At 33.6% G+C, this 26,989-nt stretch overlaps 1 protein-coding gene across 6 annotated transcripts; it reads left to right on the forward strand.

Annotated features, from left to right (window-relative positions):
- The first annotated feature begins 72 nt into the window (after window positions 1–72).
- On the forward strand, window positions 73–26,750 carry LOC134268858 (trichohyalin-like). Of its 6 annotated transcripts, XM_062751099.1 has the most exons (37): window positions 73–204; window positions 2,177–2,290; window positions 2,681–2,792; window positions 3,361–3,491; window positions 3,635–3,676; window positions 4,083–4,156; window positions 4,583–4,711; window positions 5,007–5,024; window positions 6,258–6,440; window positions 6,662–6,736; window positions 7,613–7,699; window positions 7,852–7,982; window positions 8,207–8,245; window positions 8,639–8,756; window positions 11,535–11,632; window positions 11,985–12,116; window positions 14,025–14,142; window positions 14,821–14,997; window positions 15,492–15,611; window positions 15,872–15,994; window positions 16,804–16,947; window positions 17,666–17,749; window positions 17,966–18,034; window positions 18,131–18,324; window positions 18,518–18,702; window positions 18,807–18,868; window positions 18,962–19,056; window positions 19,157–19,310; window positions 19,470–19,517; window positions 21,652–21,816; window positions 22,022–22,154; window positions 22,270–22,428; window positions 22,717–22,837; window positions 22,929–23,017; window positions 23,164–23,233; window positions 23,585–23,749; window positions 24,843–26,750. In XM_062751099.1, the coding sequence occupies exons 2-37, from the start codon at window positions 2,203–2,205 to the stop codon at window positions 24,976–24,978; spliced, it is 4,068 nt and encodes a 1,355-aa protein (XP_062607083.1). In that variant the 5' UTR covers window positions 73–204; window positions 2,177–2,202; the 3' UTR covers window positions 24,979–26,750. The 6 variants fall into 6 exon arrangements, with proteins under 6 accessions (XP_062607083.1, XP_062607087.1, XP_062607086.1 ...); XM_062751103.1 differs by lacking the exons at window positions 73–204; window positions 24,843–26,750 and adding an exon at window positions 24,158–24,382 and having other exon boundaries at window positions 2,171–2,290; XM_062751102.1 differs by lacking the exons at window positions 73–204; window positions 19,470–19,517 and having other exon boundaries at window positions 2,171–2,290.
- The last annotated feature ends 239 nt before the right edge of the window (window positions 26,751–26,989 follow it).

Raw genomic sequence — 26,989 nt, forward strand, 5'->3', positions numbered from 1 at the left:
GACCCAAGCGCCTATGTGTAAAATGCAACATTTAAATCTCCCGCCATGTAATGACTTGATAGTTACCCATAGTTCCAGAAGCGTCGAGGAAGCAAGATGGCGGATTTCGGGTCGCGGCTGGGCCTGGATTGACGATCGTCACAAAAGATTTACGTCACAAAGCGAAAAAACAACGTTATGTCTTCTAAATGAGTGTCTATGAGGGTAAATTTTGTTCTTTTAATATATTTTGTTATGATGTAATGATGATACTCGCTGTGTTTTCTGCAAATATTGACAGTGAATCGAAGGTAAACAAGTTTGGGCACGGGTGTTTCAAACTATTATGATGACAGTGCAATGTTTGAAATATCATGCTGCTATCTAATATCTTCTAAAATAGATTCCAGTGCAAATTGAAATTATTTTTCTTAAACGTATCATGATTTAGTTCAAGAATTGCTTTGAAATGGCTAGTAATGAGGTCCAATAAAAACCTTTGATAGTTTGAATAACAGATTAATTTGGAAAAAAGAGAGCTAAAAGTAGATTTATTAAGGTATCCAAAATATGATGTCTAAATTTTTCTGATATATTTATTTTTATAGGACATATAAAATTGTTATGATTTTCAGAAATAACCCAAAATTCAGTTTAGGTGGAGATTTTTTAATACCAATCCTCAGAACTGCAAGATCCACATGCTTATTGCAGTATGATATATAGTCTTGCACACTGCTTGACTTATTAGGGTCAGTCTTGCACCCACGTGAGATATTGGGGTTAGTTCTTGCAAATTCAAATTCAGCTGATCAGGGTTAGTCTCACATCCCTCCACTATATTAGTGAATAGTGTTAGTCCTTGCACATTATTTGACAGCTTAGGGAAAGTCTAGCATCTGTCCTGGAGATTTGGATTAGCCCATGCATACCATCTGAGAGATTAGATCTAAAGTCTTGTTCTTTTTTATTAATTAAGAATTAGCTACATCTGTATTTTTCTCAAAATTCTGATTCTGCTTCGTGGAATCTTAGTTTGTTTTATATGAAGAAAAAAAAAGCTAGGTGTGAAAGAAACATCACTACATTAAAGCATGCAAGAAAGAAACATCACTAAGCTAGGACTGCACACGCTTTGTGGAATGACATTGTTTATTCTCATTTTCAACTGAATAAGCAAAATTTATTCATTGGGGGGGGTCCAAGTATATATTAAAGCAAGTTTTTCTGGAGTTGGATAAAGATAAGTTGTTCTCTGGTTTAGCGCATTTGGTACATTAACTGTTGAAGCCAAATGATTTTTTTCTACTTTTTAAAGACTAAAACAATCACCCATCAATAGATTGATAAATAATGGTCTGTAATACAGTAAAGCTCGTTTAGTACGAACACAGATATTGCGAATTCACGGATATAGTGAAGTCATTTTGAATCCCCAGCTATATATTAAATTTAATGAATAATTTTTTGTACGGTTATAACAAAATACAGATATAGCGAAGTAATATCAAAGGTCCCAGCAACTTCGTTTTAACGGAGTTTTGCTGTATGAAAATTTTATGTCTAATGTGCAGCATCGTCTCAAGCCACGGTCCGGAGTCCGCATATATAGCTCTCTCCTACCCATGGCTGCTTGATCACAAAAAGTGTCGAAATCTTGAATATTTACGCCTCTCTATTGTGACGTCATATTCAGTCAGTGACAAGTTTTGTTTCCATCGCAATTGAAATCAACAACTGACGTCAACAGTATACAAGAAATATTTTCTTTACTGCGATTGGATATTGAAAGGTCGTGATAAAGTTCATATTCCGACTATGCTTTACTCGCATTGGTCAATATTTTAATGAGCCACGAAGAATTCTCGCCTCGTTCAACCACGGCCAGAATGGGAGAAGATCGTACATTTTGGCTGCGGTTTGCGACGATGAATGTGCAGTTATACTCAAGAATATTACTTATAATAAATAATTGTGTGTGGCAATGTATGGAGAAGTATAATCATTACTTCACATTGTTCTGTATAAATTATTAACATTGAATAATTTTGTTGACCAAAGTTGATTGGCTTTATCATTTCATTCAAGAAGTAACTGTGTAGTCACAAATTAAATTGGAAAGTATCACATTAATTATATAACTTAAATTTTTCATCTCTGAACTTTATTTCTAATAGGGATCTTTTTTCGCTTTTAGAGTGAATCTTAAAGAAACCAAACATAATGTATGAGCAGGGTAATACCACCGTGATCAATGATCAGCTGATCCTAGAGGAGGATTATGATGAAAATTACCAACCAAGTGAAGAAGGTATCATAAATAGTTTTAATATATTTTAAAACATCATAATACTTCTATAATCATGTAAGATCCATCCTTTAAGCTGATATGTTGTTCTTCCATTTGATTTTAAGAGTGGATGTTGTCAACTCAGTGTCAAAGACAACTACATGAAAGTGCATAACTGTCGTAGTGGTTATATTCTTTATAATTTTTATATTTGTTATGAGATAACATGAGGTAACAAATTAGTTGGACTTGATTATAATATATTTGTACATGTACTTTCTATTTACATTATAATCAGAAATATGGTGATCCCCCCCCCCCCCCCCAAATGAAAATTTTATAGTTAGATTTTATGAGAGTTCATGTATAATTCCATTATTAACATTTATGGTGCTGTTTTTTATATTTCAGAAATATTTGAATATGCACAGATAATAGGGATTGATCCTAAAACAGAGCCCCATTTGATCTACATAGCCAGGGAGGGGATCAGTGCCCCCCTACCGGACCACTGGAGACCATGGTAAGATTAGGCTTACAATGTACCTTTAAAAGAGGCTGGGGGTGGCAGCCATTTTCAGACTATTTCGATCTCCTTTAAAAGAAGAGCTCCATATAAAGATATCAAATTTTAAAACTAAAATGTATGAATTTTTTCTTTGCAAAATGATAGTTGACAGCTTAAGATACCATATCTAAAAATATAAGTTAAATCTGCTGGTTAACTTGTGGTTAACTTGTTGACCCCCCAGCCTCCTTATTAAAAAAAAAAAGATTTTGGAAGGTCTTTTCAGGCCTTTCAAAATGTGCTGGTACCTGGTACTTTTACCTGGCTGAAATTATGAATACACTGGCCAAAATATTCATTGGAGAAAAGTTTGATAACATATTCAGTTAAAATTGCTTCCACAAGGTACCTCCTATTTTGAAAAAAAGCACCACCTATTTTTAATTTGTTTGAAAGCCCTGTCTTTTGGACTAGAAATAAATAATAAGAGTAAAAATGTAAAGCATTGAGTTTGTCTGTAAACATGAACCTGAAAGAATAATACAGAGACTGAGAAATACCAGTTAATTTTTGTCTGTTCTAGTCAAGATCCCAAGGGAGATATTTATTACTTTAACTTTGCCACTGGGGAGAGTATCTGGGACCACCCTTGTGATGAGTTCTACAGACGGATGGTCATGGAGGAGAGAAAGAAACTGGCCATGAACAGAGGAGGTCAGTATTTCCTCAATTCCTAGTTAAAGACAACTAGTGTATTGATAAGTAACCAAATTGTTGTGAAGGAATTATTACTTTGATATGATATTATGCATTTATTTTGAGAAAGCTAGTGCGTATTTCTGTTTATTTTGTTTCAGGCGCTCCTTCTCGTGGTGGTCAGCCAGGAAATAATGCAGCAGGTAAAGAGTTAAAAATATATCTTTAAAAGAAATATGTGACATCTGTTATATTTTCAATAACAGCTTTGTATTGCAATATTGATAATGTTTATCCCAAAGATAATACATTGCAATATTTTCTATCTATACTCGTAATGACAGTATGCCACCAAAAGTATTATGATATATGCATGATTGTTAAATACATGTACTTGCATGGTTTGCCTGAATTCAAAACTCAGCTGTATGGACATTTTCTGGAATACTAATGCTAAAGTAGAATAGGGTTTTAAGTTGCAGAAAAAAATTTGCATATGATCTTTTGGATCACAATGCTTCAGTTTTGAGTTATGTGCCAAAGTACAAAAAAAGGTTCAACACTCGCTAGTTGGTAGAGTTGTTTTACATTTTAATGTCATGGTTTCAGGTTCAAAGAAAGGGAAAGGAGGCAAAGCAGATGGAGGGAAGAAAAAAGACAAGAAAAATAAAGCTGCAGAGAAGGTACACATACAGGGACATCAATATGAATGCATCATAAAATTTTTATTATTTAGTATGCATGTATCAAACCATGCCTCGTGGATTGGTGACTAATTCTGTGTTGTATGTATTTTATTTATAAAGAAACGTTATGATTTTATGTACTGTGTGGAAGATAAGTTGGGGTCTGAAACCTGAAATATACTGAGGGTCTTGGTCAATTTCTAGTACAGGTGTTGACTGGGTTGGGGAGGGGGGTGACTCATATAGTTATCACATGTATATGTAATCCTTTGTATACGATGAACACTGTCTGATATTAGTTGGTTATTGGTTATATAGAGATAATATAAAATGCCTAGATTAATTCAGTGATTTAGTGATTGTTTATTGTTATTATTTAATGCAGTGTTCATAGTATTTTATATTGTGTGATTTAAATTTCAGCTTGGTCCATTGAAAGCTGAGCAGAGTAAGGGGATTCCTTCTATGCACAGAAACTCAAGTCTGGACTCAATGAAATCTTCCACAGGCCAGTTAGCTCCCCTGAGGGGGTCAGCAGGAAATAGTCAACCCGTAAGTAAATGATCACAGAAAAGTTTCAGGTTTTTTTTTCTTGTGTTTGGAAGAAAATAAAAAAAAAAATACAGTACTACAATTTCTAGTTTCTAGAACAAATGTGTGTAATTTTTTAATGAGATAACTCAGATGCATACATGTTTGGGATTGTTTGCACAAGTATGTGTTTTGTTTGTATTCAATTTTTGTATTCATTTTGTTTTGTTTGCTTTGTTTTTACCTCCATGTACATATACATGTACATGTAGTATTTCCATATGAACCACAAATTTCCTTTTTTTTTTTTTGTCAGTCTAAGAGTTCATCTTCTGTAAGTTCCTATACAAGCTGACTAGATTTTAGTGTGCATTGGCAATTCATGTCATTTCATGATTTGCATGCCAGTTAAATCATGCAACACATTGGATATCTAGTTGAAATGTTGAAGAAACATTTGTTTACCATTGTTTGACTTTAATTTCATTAAACTGAAAAATGAACTTTATGAAATGTTGGGTTTTTGTTCATTTAATCTTTTAAATCTCTGAATTTTGTGCTTGAAATTTTGAAATTCTAGAAATTTTAACTTTTAATATATATATATATATATACATGTATTTTGGTTTATGAGACACATGTTTTTCCACATGTAAATATGTAACTACTGAATATGATACAATTCCACGATAAGTTCATTGAACTAAAACAAATCTGGGTTATTAATTCAATGATTACAAATTGATTAATGACAAATTTTTTGTAAAAAGATTTTGTTCATTACCATCATGGAGCTAAAGTACAATATATGTCATATTTCATATGGTATTATCAGAATAATACCCATGTACATGTATTACTAAATATTTTATCATGGGTAGAGTAGATCCATCATGTATATACACCTGGTTCAATTGAAAAGCCACAGGAAAAAATTATGGACATTGGTTGTTTACAGTAACCCAACAAACCCATATTTTTGCTGTAAAAATTGAGAAATTGCAAGTCTTCATCTTTTCTTCCACACATAACTGTTTACAGGTCATAAGGTCACTTTTGAAATTAAATAGCAATTTTAAAGCTGTCAGGTAGATTAAAGAACAAGTTTTAAAAAACCTTAAATTCCGATAAAATATTGGGGGAAAAATATAAATATATTGAAAATTGCCACAGAACAAGAATGGACTACATTTCTACATTAATTTTGAGCAGCTATGAATTACTTTAAAGATTAAAACAGAATAAAACATGAAAGATGTATTTCTAATTGTATTGTTAGAGTTTTTGATGACCATCAAATATGAATTGAATTGAATTGAAAATCAAATTGTAACATACCAAGATTGTAGTAGCCCTCATGTAGTGGAAAATATTTTTTTATTCTCAAGCAATGTCAAAGGAGCACATCAGTGTTAAGAGTCCTAGCTGCTTTAAATAATTTATTTTCAATCTTTCACAAAATAAGAAAAAACATGAATATAAACAAACATACAAATTGTGAAGTTTACAGATTTCCTTATAGAATTGGAAAGTTATTTTACTCAAACATTTTGGATTTATGATGTAGGTGAAATCCAGTCTGAACACTACGGGGTCCCTGAAGTCTAACAACCCCAACATGCTCAGTAAGAGTGGGAACCTGACCAGCAGCATGAGTATCCCCATCTACTCCACCGAGTACGAAGAGGACGAGATGGAACGACCGCGGAATGATCTCGATGCTCACGATCTCGCCATGCTGGGATACCAGGTCAACAAATTAGCTCTAGATCTAAATAAATGAACATGTAGCACTTTTAACATTGCAATAACTGCTTCAAGAGCATAATTTATAACATTGGTTTTTAACATAAAATTCACTGAAAAATTGTCTTTTTTAGTAGTGATCATTTTGTAGCAAAAGTCCATGTAAAACTAAATATGTGTACTTCAGCGTAGTTAAAGAATCTTTTTTTTTACTTGAATATATAGGAGTCAGAAGAAGGGAGTGATAAACTGAAGATTGAAACAGAATCAGAAGACAGTGAAGATTATGGCAAAGATATTGTAAGTACAGCCAATACCCAGAGATACCTGTTGATTCAATGTATCAGAATTAGGACTCAGTTACACAATTAACACTGATATATGACATATATTTGTTGATTGCATGGATAACTATATTGCTGAAATGATTGATACATTAACTGTATATATACTATATATATATATATATATATATACAATCACTTGAATCTGCAGATTAATGAAGTAGTTTTTAGACGGGGTCACATGACCCCGTCTATTAGTTTACTGTCAGAGCCTCAAAATGGAAGCCGTGGTGATAACACATGAATTAAATCTACGCTATATGAAAGACTGCAGGAATTGTTTTGATCAAAATATAAACATTCTTTATCAAACTGAAGAAAGTGCTATGAACTTTTCTCTAAATCAAATTAATGAAGCATTTTGTAAATGTAAACTCAAAATATTAATTGTGAAACGCACTAGTAAACAAAGTACTCTCCTGCGTAGTATTACGAATGCGTATGCATCATCCATTGTTTACTTTTGGAGAAATATTAATTCGGACCAGGTGAAATTCGGACAGTTCAAAAAGGTTTCATGACTTAGCAATTATTGAAATTTCTGCTTCAAATTAAATGAAAAATGCGAATTTATTTTATTCACAGTTTTTTTTTGTATGTTAACTGAAAAAATTATCAAAACTCATTAAAAAAAAATTGTGAAATCTAGCATGAAAATTATTTTGATCCCGTCTTTCAGTACTGTTTCAGTACTTTGATTCTGATTCTAATGCCAATATTAGAATTGACACTTTCAGCAGTTTGTTACAAACCAAACTTCCTTGGAGAGATTTTATGTGTGAAAATTAAATTTTAGAATTGATGAGTTATATCATTGTAATGTTTTTTGAAGGATTTTGGGATTGACAAGAACCTGTCAGAGAGAATAATGGACATGGCCATAGAGAACTTGGATCCTGTCCGAGGCTCCCTAGAGAAGGTCAGTGACCTTGAACTTTGGTCAAAGATGGAGGAAAGAAAACCTAAATTGTACTAACTACCTAAATATTTTTGCTTTGGAAAGAAATGTAAGAGATTGGTTAATTTGCCTCCTTTAGTTTTATTAGATTCTTTTATTTTTGTAATTTACAGGATTTTGAAGGCACCATGTCTGCAATGTCCACCGCCAGAGTAGAGTCCCCTGGGGGCAAGATCAGCCCTCTGGATAGAATGGAGGAAGAGAGACGAAGAAGAGCAGAAATGGCTGCCAGTGCTGCAGAAAGGTATCGTAACAACCTTGTATTGTTATAGAAAAAAAGTCATGTAATTTACTTTAAAGGCTCTATATTCTGAATTAATCAATTCTTTTTTAACCTTGAAGATTATTTCTTGTAGAAAATAGTTGTCTTTTTATTTACAACTCTCATTTGTTAATATTGCATTTTACTGATACATAGTCATCATATCCAGTAATTAGAAACATAAGCATGGTGTTTATTTTACACAGGCGACTTATAACTCAGGATGGTTATCAATCTTATGAAAAGTAGGTTAATTGTGTGAGCTTTCATTGGTGTGTGAAGAAATCCTGTAACATGCTTTGATAGTGTGTCTATCAATCTGTCACCTAACTATACCCTTTACTCAGGGAAAAAAAATTAACAAATGCTAACCAAGTTTTTTTAAAGATTTAAATTATTTTATTTCGAAGATGCTCAATTGGGTATCCTTGTTATTTTTCCTTTATAATCAGTGTTTGCTAATATTCACAGTATAATTTTTGAACTCCATTCCTTCTATCAAATTTTCCTGCTTGTACTATCATCCTATAATGATCATTTTATTTTGTTTCTTACCTGTTTTTGCTTATTTTTATTCCTTTTTATTTAAAATAAAATCTTTTGGATATTTGTCATTAATGAAAAAACTTCTTTCGCAGGAAGTCCGATTTTCGAGAGGAGGAAAACCAATTGCGTGTCAGTAATGACCGGTCCATAAGAGAACTCCAGGACAAACTTCTGAGCGAGCTAGAGAGCAAAAAGCTGGAGCTCCTAGAGGTAAGCTGATAAAGGTCAGAAAAGAAATCTAAGCCTCTGAGCAAGCTAGAAAGCAAAAAACCTAGGGCTCCATTAGGTAAGCTGATACAGGTCATAAAAGAATCTAATACATTGTCAAGCTTCTAAGTGAGCTAGAAAGAAAAGAGGTAGAGCTCCTAGGGGTAAGGGATATAGGTCACACATCTTCAAATCTTCAAAAATTTATACTAAAAGAGGTCATTTTTGTCATTTCTTGGTACTTTCTGAGCCTGACTGATTATAAAACTGTGTCAAAGTTTTGTGGAAAAATTGTCTTGTAAACATTATCAGGTAGTTTTACTATACATATATGAGATAACAGAAAACATTTTTCCCATTTTGAATTTCAGTCAGATTTAAGGATAAATAACACAAACAAAATTTTTCTCAAGAAACTTAATACTCTTTACATATTCAGATGCCCTTCTCACTAAAGAAATAATATCCGACCATCTTACAACTTAAGTATTGAACACTTCACCAAAATTTGGGGGAAAGTGGGAAAATGTATGTTTTTATTTCCATATTTTTTTAAAAAAGTTTCTAAGTTATTTTTTTTCCATCTTTGTGGACAATTTGTAATTATTACCTTATGCAGAACATGTTCATGGGTCAAATATTTTATTGAAGACAATCAAAATTTTCTTTTTTGGCTTTCAACTGTAATCAATGTTGAAAAAATGATGAAACTTGATGTAAAAAGTTTTTAGATAATCCTAAAATATGTTTATATTTTTTATGGAGTGTAAACAGTACATGTAGTACTACTTTTGAATAAACTAGGAATTGGGTACCCTTTCCACACTAAATAAAGCAAGAAAAAATAATTTATATAGTAAAAAGAAATTTATTCAATCATGTCAGGTAGGAGTTGTCTCCTCTAAAGTCTGCTGCTCAAGGTATTGAACTACCTGACACACAATTTTACTGTTCTTTGTCACTCTTGGTTTGCCATCACTTGCACATTCTAGAAATAAAAGTTTAACACCTAAATTTGTATCTCTTGTGTGGGCCAGTTCAATATGCCTAAGTTCTAGTCCAGAACTTGCTATTTTGGCACGCATGTGAGGAGAAATCACTTTTGCGTCAACTAAGGGCTGCAAGGACTCACTGTTGATTTTCTTTTCTTTCTCATAATGAAGAAAGTCTAACAGAAATTGGTACTGAAACTGTTCTCGAGTAAAGTTGATGTAGGGTTCTCCATCCTCACAACAGATTGACATAATTTCTGTAGGATGACAGCATCAGCATGGGCATCATGGGCATTATATGATTCTTGGAGCAGATCAAAAATCAAGTCTTTTTGTTTGTAACTGGTACGTCCGGGAAAATTCTTTCTGAAAAAGGGTAGAGTATCACAAAAACCCTCTATATCACTTGATACACCATGTTTCTGTAAATTGAATGACAATACAAGAGAGTCAAAAGATCTACAGTTGTGAGCCACCAATAAAGGATTGGGAAATTGATGAAGCCATGAGGAAAACTTTGTCAGTCCATCTTTGGGTGACACGGCAACCACGGGAACACCATTTTTGAACATTTGATGGTTCATCATGGCTAGACCTGTGACACAAGTGGCAGAAGTAGATATCTTCTTTTCTGGAATCATATATATATCAAATGTTTCCTTTCCACATGTTGCACCAATCTGTGTGATATCAGAATGCCTTCTGAAAATACATGTACATAAAAATAAATTATTGTAGTTTTCTTATCGGTTTACAAATAAAAAATAACTGTAAGTACCGGGGTACTAATATCCATCTCATAAATTGTAAATGTCTTGAGATTTCCATTGTTAGAAATTCACATTATAATTCACTTACCCAATCCTGTGGTTTCCAGATCAAAGTATACGTAGGTGTAGGATTTCCCATCTGACAGAGGTGAAGATTTTGGTGCGGTTTGGGGTGCAGGAATCTCCAAGATGTTACAATCAGAGTCATCCTGATGGAAGTTGACATTTGATTCATAACACGTCCCTTCTCTAGTTACACGGCATGAGTTCTGGTGACAAGTATCTACACGCACTTTGACGACATCTGATATATAACAAAGAGCCAAGGCCATAACGCTTTTAATTCACACAGTCAACTAGGTGCAATGGGAAGCCACACATAACACAACCCTTCAGCAAGTTCTCAACAATGACCCCTAGTTCTACAATACGTCTCCCACGGTCCCATGACGAGTCACTATCAGGAACATCTTCTTCAGAATCGCTAATATCATAACATTCATGATCAGTATCATGATGAACACTGACTATGTCAGATTCAGAGGGAACCCTTTCTGTTTCACTTTGACAATCAACACGAATACTGTCTGTACAAATGTTATTATTTTCGTCAACATTGATTACGGTAATACCTTGCTGTTTCTTTTTTCTTTCATACGCCTTTCTTAAACGATTATAGTGGGATTTGCTTGTGAATTTCCCGGTCTTCATTCTGTACATGTTTACAGGGATTACAATTTCACGGTTTTAGAAAATAAGAACCCATGTATACAAGCATTGCGAATTCCGGAAAAAAAATTAGTGTAACTCTTTTACGCGGAAGATAAGAAAATTTGTTTGTGGTATGTATCCTTAATAACAGGTCCAATATCCAATTCAAATTACAGAAATATGATTCTTTAAAAAAAATCCATTGCTAATACTGTTCCAGTTTATTAGTAGTTTCAGTGCAGTTTGACTAATAACATGTCTTGATACTATTACAAGAATTGAGAGTAAGTGTTAATTATAACTTTCAGGAGAAAGATGCCAAAATAAGGAAACTACAGGATGAAATTAAGAGAGAGTTGGCTGAGGAGGAGAGAAGAATAATGAGAGACAAGGAGGACCAAGTCAAGTAAGTTAAATCAGCCTTAATCAGTTCTCTCATACTTACCAAGTCCATTTAGTCATATAAGTCTTACTAGTAATCAGTTTTGTCACATTTACCAAGTTCAGTAACTCCTTTCAATCATAATCAGTTGTCCCACATTTACCATTTACTGTCATATTTACTTTGGATTTCATCATATTAAATAAAAATGTGAACATTTCTTTAAAATTAAAAATCTGCTTGGGGTATGCCTTTTGCTAGCTTTTGTATATTGTAGTATAATTAATTCCTGAAACAAATGGCAAAAACATGTGCACTAAAAAGCTTTGAATCTTTCATTTTATATATTAAATTTTTATGCATCAACCATAATCAGGGAACTAGAGACTAAAGTAAAAGAGGAATTAGATAGACTGCAAAGAGAATTAAGAGACAAAAATAGTGACCAGATTAAAACACTGCAAGAGCAGAATGATCAAGAACAGCAAGAAAAAGAGTCAGAGATTCGGTAAAAATAGCAAAATCGGTGTTGTAATGCATGCATGTATGACAAGAAATGTCTGTGTTTTTGTTCTGCTCCAGAGGGGTTGTTGATTTTAATTAAAATTTTAGCTCACTATTGACTAATCAAAGATTGGAATTAAGAGGAATGTACATGTATAGAAAAAAGAACACTTACTGAATATTTATATACAGTAGATATTTTTTTGCCAACTTTCAGTGACTGCAAACTTCATTTTTATTAAATCCTTCATGTCCAGTTAGTGTTGACTTATACCACTTGGTGGCAAGCATGCATGCTATAGTGTTTCAGTGAATGGCACTTATGTATATGTAAAATGTTTCACATATTTATGTTTTAAAAGGAGGTAGAGGTCATTTGCATGGCAATTTCTGAGCATGGATGACAATTAATCTAATATTTCAAGTGTAGAAAAATTGTTAACATGATCACTAAAGGTGATTTTACTCTATGTGAACACAGCAGATATTTCCTTATTTTAAAAGTTGTAATAAAATTCAATCAGAGAATAAGTAAGAACTCTTTTGAGAAATCATTAACAGCTATAGTATCTATATTCCACCAGTTTAGATAAATAAATAAAGGACTACATGTCTTAAGTTTAAAGTGCTGTTTTATAGTTTAAATTGATATTGTTTATACCGGTAAGTTTGCATCTTTTCAAATGGTCCTTTTCATAAGTGTTCAAATATTTGAAATCTTTAACAAGTATATTGAAAAGAAATTTCACTTAAAATATTCATGGTTTTTCTGAGATTTTATTGTAAAACAGCTATGAATATCTATGTAGCATATACTATGGAGAAATGTCAAAAAATAATTTAGTCATTCATCATGTATTTTGTATGTTACTTAATGGACATGTTTAATACATACATGTAGTATGTACAGTTGAATTCTAGCATCTTGAATACCATGGATTTGTCAAAGTGATTTGAAAGTCCCAGCTTATTCTTCAAGTATTTCACCCTGGATATTCTGAATCCTTTCTTGGCCTGATAAAGTTCAAGAAAACTAGGTTTAACTGTACATTGTACTTCATCTTTCATTAGATTTCTTATTTAACCTAATAAGGAGATTATCCCAGACAGTAAAGTCCCTTTTGTATTTATAGATAAAAATACTGTTTAGATTCTTTGTGTTTTAAAATCTGTCATTCCATTTGTATTGTGATTCTTTGAGCACAAATAAAAAATAGAAATCAATGAGCATGTATCTTTTCAGTATTTCAAAATATTTTCTAAAATTTAAAAATGCTAATTTCACATTACCTTGATTACAAACTGAATATGAATGAAATAAACTGATCACTTTTCATCAGAATTTTAGAAAGAAAAATGTGAAATGAAATGTGTTATTTGATGTCATAAATTCTAGAATTAAACTTGAGTCTTTCATTTTAATGAGACTCACTACTGACTCAAGGCATACAGGTAAAGTTAACTTTGATGTTGACTTACATGACATGACATGATGACGTATTCCTTGTTTCACAACATACCTGACCATGCTACGATAATTATCCGCTTGAAAACTTTAAATGTCTTGATCTTGTCAAACCAATGCATGATGTCACTGACAATTCTTACCTTCAGAGTCTAGAGAAACAGAGGAGTGGATCAATATATTTCATATAGGTTTAGATACTTTTGTACTGGTTGATATGAAATCTTGAAGAAATGTAGGTACATGTCTGAGCTCAAAAAATTATTAAAGTTCTACACATACATCTTTATTGAAATTATTGTAATGTTTTGTATCGTTATTTACAAAGTCAATAACTACTGCGGTAGGTCAATACAATCATGCAACATTCATTCATCTTGTATTTCACCCAATTTCACCCATCACAGAAATTTATAGCTAGATTGCATGTTGGTACATATATTATAGGAAGCAGATGGAGTCAGCCCTGGAGAAATTGAGGAATGAGGTGGGGTCTCTACAGAGAGAGGAGCAGACCAAGCTGGAGGAGGAGAAGAAAAAGTGTCTGGAGAGGCTACAGCAACAGGTAAACAGGCAGAAACTGAGGGGGGTCTCTGTAAGAGGGGGGGGGGGGAAGAAAAGCTAGAAGAGGAGAAAAAGTGTCTGGAGAGACTACAACAACAAGTGAATGGGTAGAGAGGGTGTGTGTGTGTGTCATGTCTGGAGAGGTGACAGCTACAGGTAAACAGGCAGAAACTTGAGGGAGAGGGGGCATGTCTGGAGAGGTTACAACAACAGGTATATGGGCAGAAAAAGGGGTGGGAGTGTCATGTCAGGAGAGGCTACAGCAACAAATAAATGGGTAGAAAGGATGTGTATGTCATGCCTCGAGAGGTGACAGCCACAGAGAAACAGGCAGAAACTTGGGGGAGGGGGGGGCATGTCTGGAGAGGTTACAACAACAGGTGAATGGGCAGAAACTTAGGGGGGTATATTAAAGACATGTTGCAGGATCAGGAGGTATAGGAGTATGTATCAAAAGAAAGGGGGAGGTTATTTTGCAATACATATACATAACTATTTGTCTGTGCCCTTATTAATCATAAAATTATCATGCATAAGATGCATTGTGCAAAAACCTCTTACACCTGTTTCATGAATAAAATAAAATTACAGCTTTTTCTTAAATAACAAAATTAAATTTTTGTGTATCTGTGTATTGTAGCAGGAAAATATGCTTAAACAATATTATTGTTGACATTAGGTTGAAACTGCTACAGCAAGTGAACAGAAGAGACTTGAAAATCAAAAGCAGGAAGCCATAGAAAGCATGCAGTCCAAACAGAAGTATGAGCTGGAAAACATAAAGGAGGATCTGGAGAGAAAACATAGAGAGAAGCTGGATAGGATGAGGACAGAGCAGTCAGAGAAACATGATGAGGTAATTATAGGGGAGGGGATATATAGATGTGGAGGGTAGTCAAAAAATTATAGGGGAGGGAATCTAAAGGTGTGGAGGTTAGTTAAAATGAGGACAGAACAGTAAGAGAAACAATAAGAGGCAATTATAGTGGAGGGGATCTAAAGGTGTAGAGGGTCTTTATAATGAGGACAGAGCAGTCAGAGAAACATGAAGAAGAGGTACATGTTAATGTAGGGGAGGGGATCTATAGGTGTGGAGGGTAGATAAAATAATGACAGAGCAGTTGGAGAAACATGAAGAGTTATAGATTATAGGGGAAGGAATCCAGGGAACTGGAGATGAAAGCTATAAATGTGTACGGGTAATAGCAAAATAAAAAAAAATTGAATGATTTTAATATTTTTCAAAAAGAATTTATATCTGTATTAAATATAGGAAAACAGGTTTGTGTTTTCCTTGTTAACACCTAATGTAGACTGCTTTGATTCTAATACTTTGACAATATATTACAGGAGATAAGGAGAATAAAGGATGAGATAAAACGCCTACAGGAGCAGGAGCGAGAACAGAAGGAACAGGAGCTAGAGATGGCTAGGCAGAGGCAGAAGGCCATCGATGATCTAGACAGAGGGGTAAGGTCTAAGACAATGTTCACAGACAATTTTTAAAAGGGTGTGGGATGGAGATTGGTGTTCATTGACAATTTGACATTGTTCAGATCTTGCAAAATTTTTATACATTAAAATTCATGAATGTTTTCCATCTTTCAGTTATCAAATTGTTAAATAAAATATGTTCAGTGTGAAGAAAGGACAAAAAATGAAGAAACATCAGATTTATCAATTTCATTTATTTCCAAATAAATTAAACATATTTTTTTGTGTGTTATCAGTTGGATGAGGTGTTATCAGAGAGGCGGCATGAGATCAAACAGCAACAACAGAAGGAGCTGTCCAGACTTCAGGAGGAACATTCCACCCGACTACGCAAAATACGCCAGGATTATGAGGAACAGGTTAGTTAATATACAGACTATGCAAAATACGCCAGGATTACGAGGAACAGGTTAGTTAATATACACCCGACTACGCAAAATACGCCAGGATTACGAGGAACAGATCAGCTAGATTATTAATTATCCAGGTTCAATCAAGGGTGTACGGGGATTTACCCAAGGTTTTATTCCACACACCCCAAGGCTGAAGGGTGTATGAAATAAAACCCGGGGTAAATCCCCATACACCCTTGATTGGACCTGGATAATGGATTTATTTCCTTTGCACCCATAAAAACGCTTTGTAAACAGCAGAGTGTATCTCAATCTATCGATTAGATAACTACGTACTACAATGCATCGTGACGTCATGTTATTTCGTTTTTATCATAGAGAATGTATGCATTGTGACGTCACGTTTTATTTACAACGGCTCAAGTCTAGTGCACGGATATTTACACCTGACTTTGTAACCAATCAAAGCTACAAGCTACATAGGAAATAAAAGTATATACCTGACTACGCAGAGTATGCCAAGATTATGAGGAACAGGTTAGGTAATACACACCAGACTTTGGGAAATAGACAATGCTACCTGATGAGGTGAGATAAGGAACAACAAATACTTAGCAAAATATGGCAAAAGCACCAGTGTTAGATCAGATAATGTGCACCAAACTAACACTATATGACAGGAGCTCAAGGAATAGGTTAGCTATTATACACCAAGCTTTGCTAAATCATATAAAGCAGGATCATCATGTATATTACTGTTTATAAGTTGATTATTCTAAATGTTTTATGTAAGTAATATGGAGAGGTTTTTTCAGGAAGGGGATGAGAAGAAACTTCTAGAGGAGAAACTGGATGCAGATAAGAAGAAAATGCAGAAACAGTACGAAAAGGATTCTGATGACATCCGCCGAAATTACGAACGCAAGAAAGAATCTCTATCAGAACAGTTAGAGGATGAGGTATAACGTTAAGGATGCTTCATCATTATTTCATTTATTTCATTAATTTCTCTCGGCATTTCATTATCACTCTACATCGTCTTTAATTAGAAAGATGATTCTTATTGAGGGAAGTAACCCATTCTCAAATTTCTTTCTTTCAATGAAAGTTGAAATATACTGTGGAGAGTACAAAGGACAAGCTAGAGAGAAATGTCCTAGTGGGACAGGTGAAAAGTGCATGAATGTACAAACAAAAGTCACTTCACAGCTTATTGTAAAATGTAACTCATATATCTGTACATTATCACAGAAGTTTAAAAGAACACTTAATGGCATTATGTTATGTTCCATTCACAAATTTAGTCATTCTTGATTATGATATGTACGAGTACATGGCAATTTAAGTTGCATTTACATGTACTTCACTGTTACTGTAAAAGTATTGGTTTTCTTAATTTCCTGACTGACACATAATTTTATGGTAGAATCAAGTTAAAAGAAAATTGCATGGCATGAATAAAATAATATCACTTTGAACTTTATTTTAATGACAAGCTTTTGACTGCAGAACACTTCCAAAGTTTGTTTGCAAGAGCCAAGAAATATAGATGTTTTGTACAGCTGTAAATATTTTGTTGTAAAGAAAATACATCTTACACTTCTTACATATGAGAATAACAGTTTGTATGACGTTGTTGAGATCAGTTACTTTATGTGCGGATTATTCTGATTAAAGGAAGAAGAGTTCCAGGACAGAAGAGCTGAACTAGAGAGGAAAAAGATGCAAGTGGAGAAGGAATTCAAAAACTTAGAATCACAGGTATACCAAAATATTATAATCTTATTAAGCGTATGTATACATTTGTTTTTCTCACCAAGTAATTACTTATTTAGAATGAACTTGAAATCTCAGGTATCCAAAATTTGCATGTAGTTCAGTTGTTTTGTTCATCATAACTATATTGAACAATTATAAACATGATGCAATGAAAAAAAACATGTAAAAAGAAATTCATTGTGTATTTTTATTTTCTAGGAAAGAAAATTAGAAGAAAAGAGGAAGCAGTTCCGAGAGAATACAGCAAGTTTTGACCGGGAACAAGATGTATGTCACATCATGATATTATACACTGCATTTGTGTATTAAAAAAATTATAAATCATTTACAGAAATTGATTTGAAAATAATTTCCCATATTTAGGAAGCCTTTGGCAGTAGGACCAGCAATCTGAGTGCTAAGGAACTGGAGAGAATGAAGGAGGAGAGACGACAGTACCAGGAGGAGATCCGACAGGAGCGAGAGGAACTCGACCAACTGAAGGCCGAAAAACGGGCACTAGAGGAGGAGGTCACAAAACTCAAAATGAACAAAGAACAGCTCACTCGAAAACTTCGGTAAGTTTACAGGACTTCAGTAAACTCGAGAGGTTTCATTTGAATCTCCTATGGCTCTGTCTGATATAAATTATTAAGGTTTTAAATCATTATTGTTATTTCTAAATTGCTAGAAGGCAACTTGAATTAGGAAGTTAATATTCAGGTACATCTATTAGGGAAACAGTGTAAAATATTGCATTTTTTTTTCCAGTGACTTAAAGGATAGGATAGACAAGAAAGGTAAAGATATTGATCATCTGAACCAGAAAATCATTGACGCTGCAGAGGAGACAAAGTCCATGGCCGAGGAGAGAATGAGAGCCACCCACACGATAAGGCGACCCCCACATCATGTCAGGCTAGACAGTGTAGAGGCAGAGGAGGATCTCATCAGTGGTAGGTGGATCCAATTTCCAGAGGAATGGAAGGAAAGTTTTATACATTGTAGATTAAAGAGTATTTTGCCTGATTATAATTTTTTTGTGATTTTCAATTTATAGATATTCCAGAGAGGCAGCATAGGAAGAAATTCAGCTTTGCTGAGGATAGAACTGATGATGATGTAAGAGTTTAAATTTGTTTAACAAGTGTCTTTTTGTTTAGTTTAAGTTTGGTGAATTCAGCTTGTGATATTGACTATGAAAATGATTTTCAGGATATTTCTTCCATGACTGGCAAATACTGGCAGGATCTTCTCACAGAGGAAGACAGCATCTTTGAAAACATTCCAATAGAGAAGCAGAACTATGGGTATGTATGACTTTGAAAAGTGAGAGGAATTTGAATGCTACAAGATAAGGCATGTATAAGATAATGATTTGTGAGTAAGATTTCTTTCTCCTCTTCTCAGGGAAGTGAAAGTTCAGATTGCCAAAGAGAATGATTCAATACTAATGGCCAAAGAATTCCTCAGGAAGCAGAGACAATCACTGAAGAGGAGACATGCAGCTCTGTTGGCAGCCAAGCAGGAGCTGATGAAGGACGTCATCAAGCAGAAACAAGGGGTAAGCTGAGGACTTTATCTCGATCGTTCTTGTTAAAACATCTCACAGCAAGTGAGAATATCTGAGCTATTAATCTAAATTTATTTGTAGAAGAATTAGATTATGAACAGTTTTTCAGGTTATAAAGCAAAATTCTTTATTGGAATTGTTTTGTTGCAGAACACATTTGATTCGCCCTCTAATCAGTCCCAGGGGCATGTGCGATTTGTAAGGGAACTTTAAATCTTAGCTTGTGGTGAATCATGCTTGCATGACCTCTTTTTAATGTACATTTGTGTAAATTTGCAAAAGATTGTAGGGGATAATGGAATCGCCATGCCTGTATGTCTTTCTGTCCCTATATGTCCTTGGATAGATGTAAGGTTAAGTTTTTAAATTACTTTCTTGTTTATCTGTTGGAGAACCCAAATGAATTGTGCAGTTATGCTGCATCTACAGATACATGTACTTAGTGTGAAGCATGCTGATTATGCTGCCCATGACTAACAGTTTATGCTCCAGTGACAGTTGGTTAAAGTGAGGTTAAGCTCAGTATTTACAGATACACGTATAGATATTTTTTTTACCTCAAAGGCTAACCCATCCAGAACTTGCAGATAAGGGTTATAGAGGAGTACTTGGTGTAATGGGTCTTTCTGATGCAGAATCTGACCTTTTTTTCATGTTCATTTCTTGCTTTAATTTACATATTAGTGAAATAGGAGAAAGACAGGATTAAGTTCATTCTAAGCTTATCACAGATAATCTGAAGTAGATAGCAAACATAATGAGGTGTTCTTGTAGTCATGCTTTATTGATGCCGTATTCGGATCTGTTTTAATTTATGCTTCATTTAGGGGATTACTCTGGTGAAGGCAATTCTAATCTATAGGTTTGTTGTTTTGTAAGTTTTTTCTCCTGAACAATGGTGAAAACAAAAAAAATAATTCCTGGTACATTTGGCTAGGTAGTGAGATTGAACCCAGTGTTTTTGCTAATTTTTAAAACCAAGGGTCGTTATGACCCTTTGATATAAAATTTTGGGGGTCAAAAAGATTTTTTGAGGGTCAAAATATATTCTGGTTTTGCTTTCGGTTCTATCATTAGCTGTGCCTCCTAAGATCATATATTTGATGTTTAAAAATTAAAAAAAAATGAAAGTAAAATATTATTGATACATTTACTTCTTTTATTTACCGATACACTGTTACATTTTACCGATTACACCATTAGGGTTTTGTGAATACCTCAATCAAAAGATAACAGTTGAAAGTAGTTGATTGCTTTACAAGACTGTTTATTAAAGATTTGAACTTTCCCCACCTTTTTATTACCATAATTAACCTTTTTGACAAAGCCAAGCTGATATGAATATGCCAATGTAAGACTGAACATGCTGAAGCGCCATTTTTATCTGCACTTCCGGTTTTGTTAAGAATTAGATAGGTCGTACAAAAGAATATTTAATAGATTGTTGACGTGGAAATGCCGATTTAAATCACTGTCACTTTGAAATTAAACTAAAAATAATGATTAATTCCTAGAAAGTTGTCCAGAATGTAAATTAAACATATAAAATATCATTTTTTATCAAAACATCAATATTGAACAGGATTTTTGAAATTTGTTTTCACATTTTTTTCTGCGTCATGATGACCCTTTAGGTGACGTTTTTGGGGGTAAAAAGTAATTTTTATGCGTAAAATACGCAGAAATATGCGTTAACGGAAACACTGGAACCGTTTTGTATACAGGTGATTAATATTTTTTGTGTGATGATCGTTGATGTCATGTCTACTAATACAAATCATTATTGATATGTATTTAATATATGTGTTAACTTAATAAAAACTGTATTTATCATATTAAAGGAAACTAAGGTTAAAGGTGCTCAAAGCAAGGCTTAAATAATAGAACTGCATGATGATAAAATGTTATTGAATGTTTAATTACTAACAAAAGTATTGGCAATTGGGAAAACAGTATGATACATGTATGTATTTATATTTTATATGTTTGTAAAGAGGACAAGCATATTGGCAAAATGGCTCCTTTAGATATATTATTTCAGGAATATTTGATACAGTGTATTAAAAATTTGCATTTTGTTGATTAATTAGTACATGGGTCAAACATTGATGGGTGTTTGAAATTGTTTGCATTATTACTTTTATTGAATTACCAGTCTTTAAGAGCTACTCTTTTATAAATACATGTACAGTGTAAATTTTCAAGCAGACTTGTTACATATTCATTAAAAAGTAATTCATGCCAGGATTATAATTAATTGATAAAGTTTTATTAAAAGAGAAATTTTCACAAGTAATTCAATACAATGTACATTGTGTGTTGTATTTTCCAGAACCTCCCCTCAGATAGTCCCCACGTCCTGGAGGAGGTGAAGCAGAAGTTAGAAAAGGAATCCATGGACATCGATCACATGGAATCACAGGTCAAAACAGGTTCCCGTCTCGTCAAGGAGAAGGAGAGGCGAGTGAGGCAGATGAGTAGCAAGCTCAATATTGAGGTAAGTTTTCTCTCAGGTATCAAATATAATCTATTCTTATAGACTTAAAGTTAACTTGCTGTAAAAAAAAAAAAAATCATTGTTAGTTTACTCTGTTAAATTTCATTAATACATATTTAATTTTGTTAGAATTTTTGGGAAAAAGTGAAAATATCTATAAATTAAAATAAGAATGAATGAAAAAGGAAAATGCATTCTTTTGTAGTCTGGCAGTGAAGAGGAGTATTCTCCCTTTGAGCACCATTGGCGACCAGCCAAGATTCCCAACTGTGACTTGTCTGATGATGAAAGCAGTGGAGTTAGTAGCACAGACAACAGTCTGGATAATGTCCTTAAAGGTAACAGGTCCTTCTCCTAACACTTAAAATAGTAGATGGAAAAACCAAAAAGAAATAAATGTTTTAATGATAAATCATGTATTATTTCTTAAAAGAATGTGTTCTCTTTTTAAAGCCTTACAGAAGCAGAATGCTAGAATACAGAATGGTACCCCTCTGATGTCCACATTGCGGTCTGAGGGAGATCCCATTGCTCAATCCCTACAAAGGATTAACTCTGATTTGGCCAAAGTAATCACAATGATCGGAAGCAATGGAAACAACAGTCTGCAGGGTGAGAGAAAATATACAGAGAGATATGTAAGAGTTATCGTTCTTGCTACATAAATGTTGAAGCAGTACAAATGCTATGAGAATGGAAAAATTCTCTTTAAAGTATCATAACCAATTGAAATTGTTTGTTCCTTGTCTTTTTCACATAATATTAACAAATGATTGTAGTACTTATAAGTCTTCAATATTAGGAAAGAATAGAGACATTTAAGTAGAAGAATATTCAGTACATATGGAATGCTCATTTACTAGTATTGAACAACATGTAGCAATTATTTTACTATTGTAGGAACCAATGAGAAACCTGGGAACTATGTACCTATATATGCCCCCTCAGCCCCACCCAGTTTGTTAGGGAGTACAGTTCCTGCTTCTCCAATTCAGGCCTGGACAACAACCAATCCCTACATGTAAGTATCAATAAAGATAAAGTTTTGTGTGTGTTATAATCTTATATCGGTTTTTCATCTCGTTTTATAAATTGGGAATTATGTTTCATAGACAAAATCCTCAGCACAAAATAGACTACTCCACCCTAGTAATGAATGCAGAGCAATCTCTAGAAAGAAAATGGAGAAAGTACTTTGGAGGTAAACTTTTATTCATACCCTACTCGAGAAAGTTTGTGTTCTTATATTCTGAATGGTAGCTTGTCATTTAACCATCAATATGAATCTTACAATCTTTGGAAATATAGTAATACTGTTTTAGAATTGATGAGCTTATTCCATTGCAGATCGCCGCCCACCTCTTACTAGTGCTGTGCCAGGAACCTTCACGATTTCCTCAGGGCCTGTACCAGTCAGGTATGTGTTCAAGTAGAAACTATTGAGATTTGTTAGAAAATAACTAAATGGGGAATTGAGACTTTTTCACCACCAAAAATTACATTTAAAAGATAATACATGTATGTAATTATGCTGCTATCCCAGATCCTTGTATGAGAAATGAATTCTATACATGGTCCCCATTTCAAGAAAAATGTTCTAGATTGGACACCCCTCTGAATTTTGTGGTGTCCTAGTTAGATTTTTTTTGCAATAGTTACATACTTTTGTTTCTGACCATTCACTCACTCAGGGCTTATAATCATGACAAATCTACTGAAATTGAAAATGCTGCTTCTTTTAAATTATTAATTTGTTTGTACCTTACAGAGAACAGCTCAGACAGTATCGCATCAGTCTCCACCAGCAGTTACCACCCTCCAGCACCACTCAGGATAAACTGGCCGAGCAGAAGGAGTGGCTCAGAAAGTTTGGTCAGGACTTAAACCTGGGCTCCTCATTTATCCACCCCCCACAGTCGGATCAGGGCTCAATGTATCCTTCTGTTGACAGTCACAATTCACGGTAAACAATGGGAAAGGGAAAAAAAATTTTGGACATTTATTTTAAAGAAAAATTTAAGATATAAAATTGATTTTCAAGATTATATGAGAAAATATGTATTCTCGATAATTTATTATAGAGCAGAATAGTACACTTCTATGAAGGAATTAGTTTCCTAGTTTATCATAGAATATTTGATGAGATACCAGAAATAAAACAGTCGCGTTTTTAGGTACAAGATATATATACAGTGTGTTCATGGTATATGTGGTTTTGGCTGTTTGCAGTAGTGCTATTTTAAAGCTATCATTGTTGGAATATGCTTATATCATAACAAACATGCATATACTTGAATCTAGAAGCTGTAACAGAGTTTCTGTAGACCTTAACCTTCATTAGTAATCATTAGTTATGTGTGCTCTGAGAGATTTTGTGTTTGGGAAAAATTCTGTTGTTGCAAGGTGCCAAAACAAGCCAGGACTGTCTAGTAGCTAGAGCTTACTAACATCTAATTAATCATATGTCATTAATATTTTAATGCTTTTTTTACCATATAAACATTTGCATTTTTCCCATTCGTTTACATAAAACAATAACATGTATCATATTCTACCTCACAGATGTATTAATTAACAAATAGGTTTGTGTAATATTGATTGTGTATCTGTACATTGTATTGTATACCTTAGGAAAAAACTTTTTTAATCATCATTAACCCTCATTCTTTCACTTTTAACTGACTGATTGTCTATTCTGTTAGATTAAGCTATAATCTCTTTTAATCACATACTATGCAGCTATAGCTAACAGATTGTACAGTATATTAAATTAAGCTGTGTCCCTTAAATCACATACTATGCAGCACTAACCAAATAGTATGCATGATTTTGAAAACTGGTTGCACCATGTTGGAATTATGCACAAGAATGTTTTTAAACAATAACTTTACACCAATCACAACTTTTCTATCAAAATTTTAAGTAGATCCAAAAACGTTTCGATTTCGTAAATTTCTATGATTGGATCTGCTTAATGAAGTGTGAAGCAGTGAGTCACCTGAGTTGACCTTAACCTACTAACCTAGAGACAGCCTCATGCTCTGTTCCCAGGTAAATGACACAGAACCACTGTCATCCACGCCTCAGCGACGACCGTCTGTCCCTGGAGTCACTCGACTGGAACTGGATGAAAATGATGAGATAAGAGTCAGGCATTTCTAGGACTGTCAAAATACTGCATGAAAGGTGAACTAAGATAGCATCGTAGCTGTATGTACCTGGTACCTATGTTCAGTGCTAGTGATTGCAGAAAACTGGGTGAAACTTGTTTCAAGTTTGTAGAACATTGCAATGCACATACAAATTTGTATTAAGTAAAAGAGAATGTATCTATTTTTTGAAGAGTGGATGTTATGGGGTTTTTTTTGTACCATGATAGTTTTGCATCTCTTTTGAAAGCAATATTTTGAGTGAGACAGAAAATCTGTGTCAGAATTAAGTTTGAGAATAAACTGGACAGAATTTGTAAAAATGAAAGAGAAAAAATCATGATGTTGATGTAAGTAGAAGTAAGGTATAAAAGAAGACAGTTCCATTGTGTTCACAATGTCCGCATAGATTTATGTAAAGCACTGGACTTTTGGAAGAATGGATATACATAGTTAGATATACATGTATGATGATCTGTTTTGTAGACGGTTGTAGCATGGATAAAACGTGTATTCTTTTACACATAGATTTTTCACAATGGCAGGAATATTCATACTTGTGTGTTCATTTTATCATTGCCATTTTGTCTTCAGCATGTTTATCATTTGTAGCATCCTTCTCACTTGTAATTGAGGTTTCAACTGATGTATATTTAATACCATGTATGGAAACTGGGTTCATTTCAACGAAATTTGAATATTCCTTCCGTCCGGCACAGTTATCCGACACAGCCTTATACACTGAGTATTTCATATCAAGAGTCTGCATTGTGATTTATCCCACCATTTGTATTCTTCCATGAATATGTTTATGTGTTATACATGTATTCTCATATTCAGCATTAGAACTGTTAACAGTGTATGATGTTTACATTTATCGGAGCCAGAGACCCAACAGACCTTTTCTGATCAAAGTTGGTTAATAGTCTGGTATTGAAAGCTTTTACATTTCTTTATTATTATGTTATTATTTTTTTAACTTCAGGTCCAGTTGCAACTTAACTTAGTTCAATGCATCCTTGAGTGAATGCAAGTTCATTATTCAGGGGCCAAGTCTTATTTTCAGAGGCTATGTTATGAAAAGATAATAAAAACAGGATTAGGGGGGAAAAATTCTAAAAGCCTACCGTAATTGAATATGCAGATATCCCCAATCCTTCCCTTCTGGTCTTGAATAATACTATGATAGGAGAGTTTACCAGATATTAAAAAAATATATAATATCTTTGGAGCTGTTATGGATTGAAAGTGTAGAAAAAAAAAATTAAAATTTACAATCCTGGAATGCATTTCCAAGGATGGAATTTAAAATTAAATGTCTACATAGGATGATAATTAAGAGGATATAGTGTAGGATTCAAAGCTTGAAATGAATGCAGTAGACATCTTGAAGCTAAATTTGCACTTTTGATGCCTGTTTACCAAAGATTTGGGCTACATGAGTTTTTATTACTGGTAGTCAAAAATTCTTGCTAACAGAACCAGGTGAGTGTTGTGGTCCTGGGTACATTGTAAGAATTTGTCCTTATCTGAAAAATAAGAAAACATGCTCAAAGGTTGTGTAAAAATCAGCCTTGCAATTTTTTTTAGTAAAAATGGTTGTACGAAAGGAAAGATATTAAAAGGAAAGATATTGCAAGTGTTAGGTCAAAATAGACCAATATTTTTGATTGTACAATAGATAAGAGTGCTGTTTTATTTATAACTCTAAAACTCTGTGATAGAATGTTGTTAATTATCATGAAATCTCATTTGTTATGACAATAAATATATTATAGCAAACTATTTTATCATTTGCTTTATTTGTGAATTGAGCCAGGAAAGATAACCTCAGAATTAAAATTTGAAGAAAAAGAACTAAAATTTATATCTATGACTTTATCAAGAAACTATCCAGTAGTCTTGAGCAATGAGAGAAGTTAAGCTCTTGTGAGCCAAAGGTTAAATTATGTTATACTATTACCATTTTAGTATTCTCAAGAATCCCTTGTCAAATTATCAAATTTGTCACAGTGAATCCTTTG

Source organism: Saccostrea cucullata, unplaced genomic scaffold (assembly GCF_032062105.1).
Source record: "Saccostrea cucullata isolate Sc308-1 unplaced genomic scaffold, CSIRO_AGI_Scuc_v1 ctg778, whole genome shotgun sequence".
NCBI classification, from domain to species: Eukaryota; Metazoa; Mollusca; class Bivalvia; order Ostreida; family Ostreidae; genus Saccostrea; species Saccostrea cuccullata.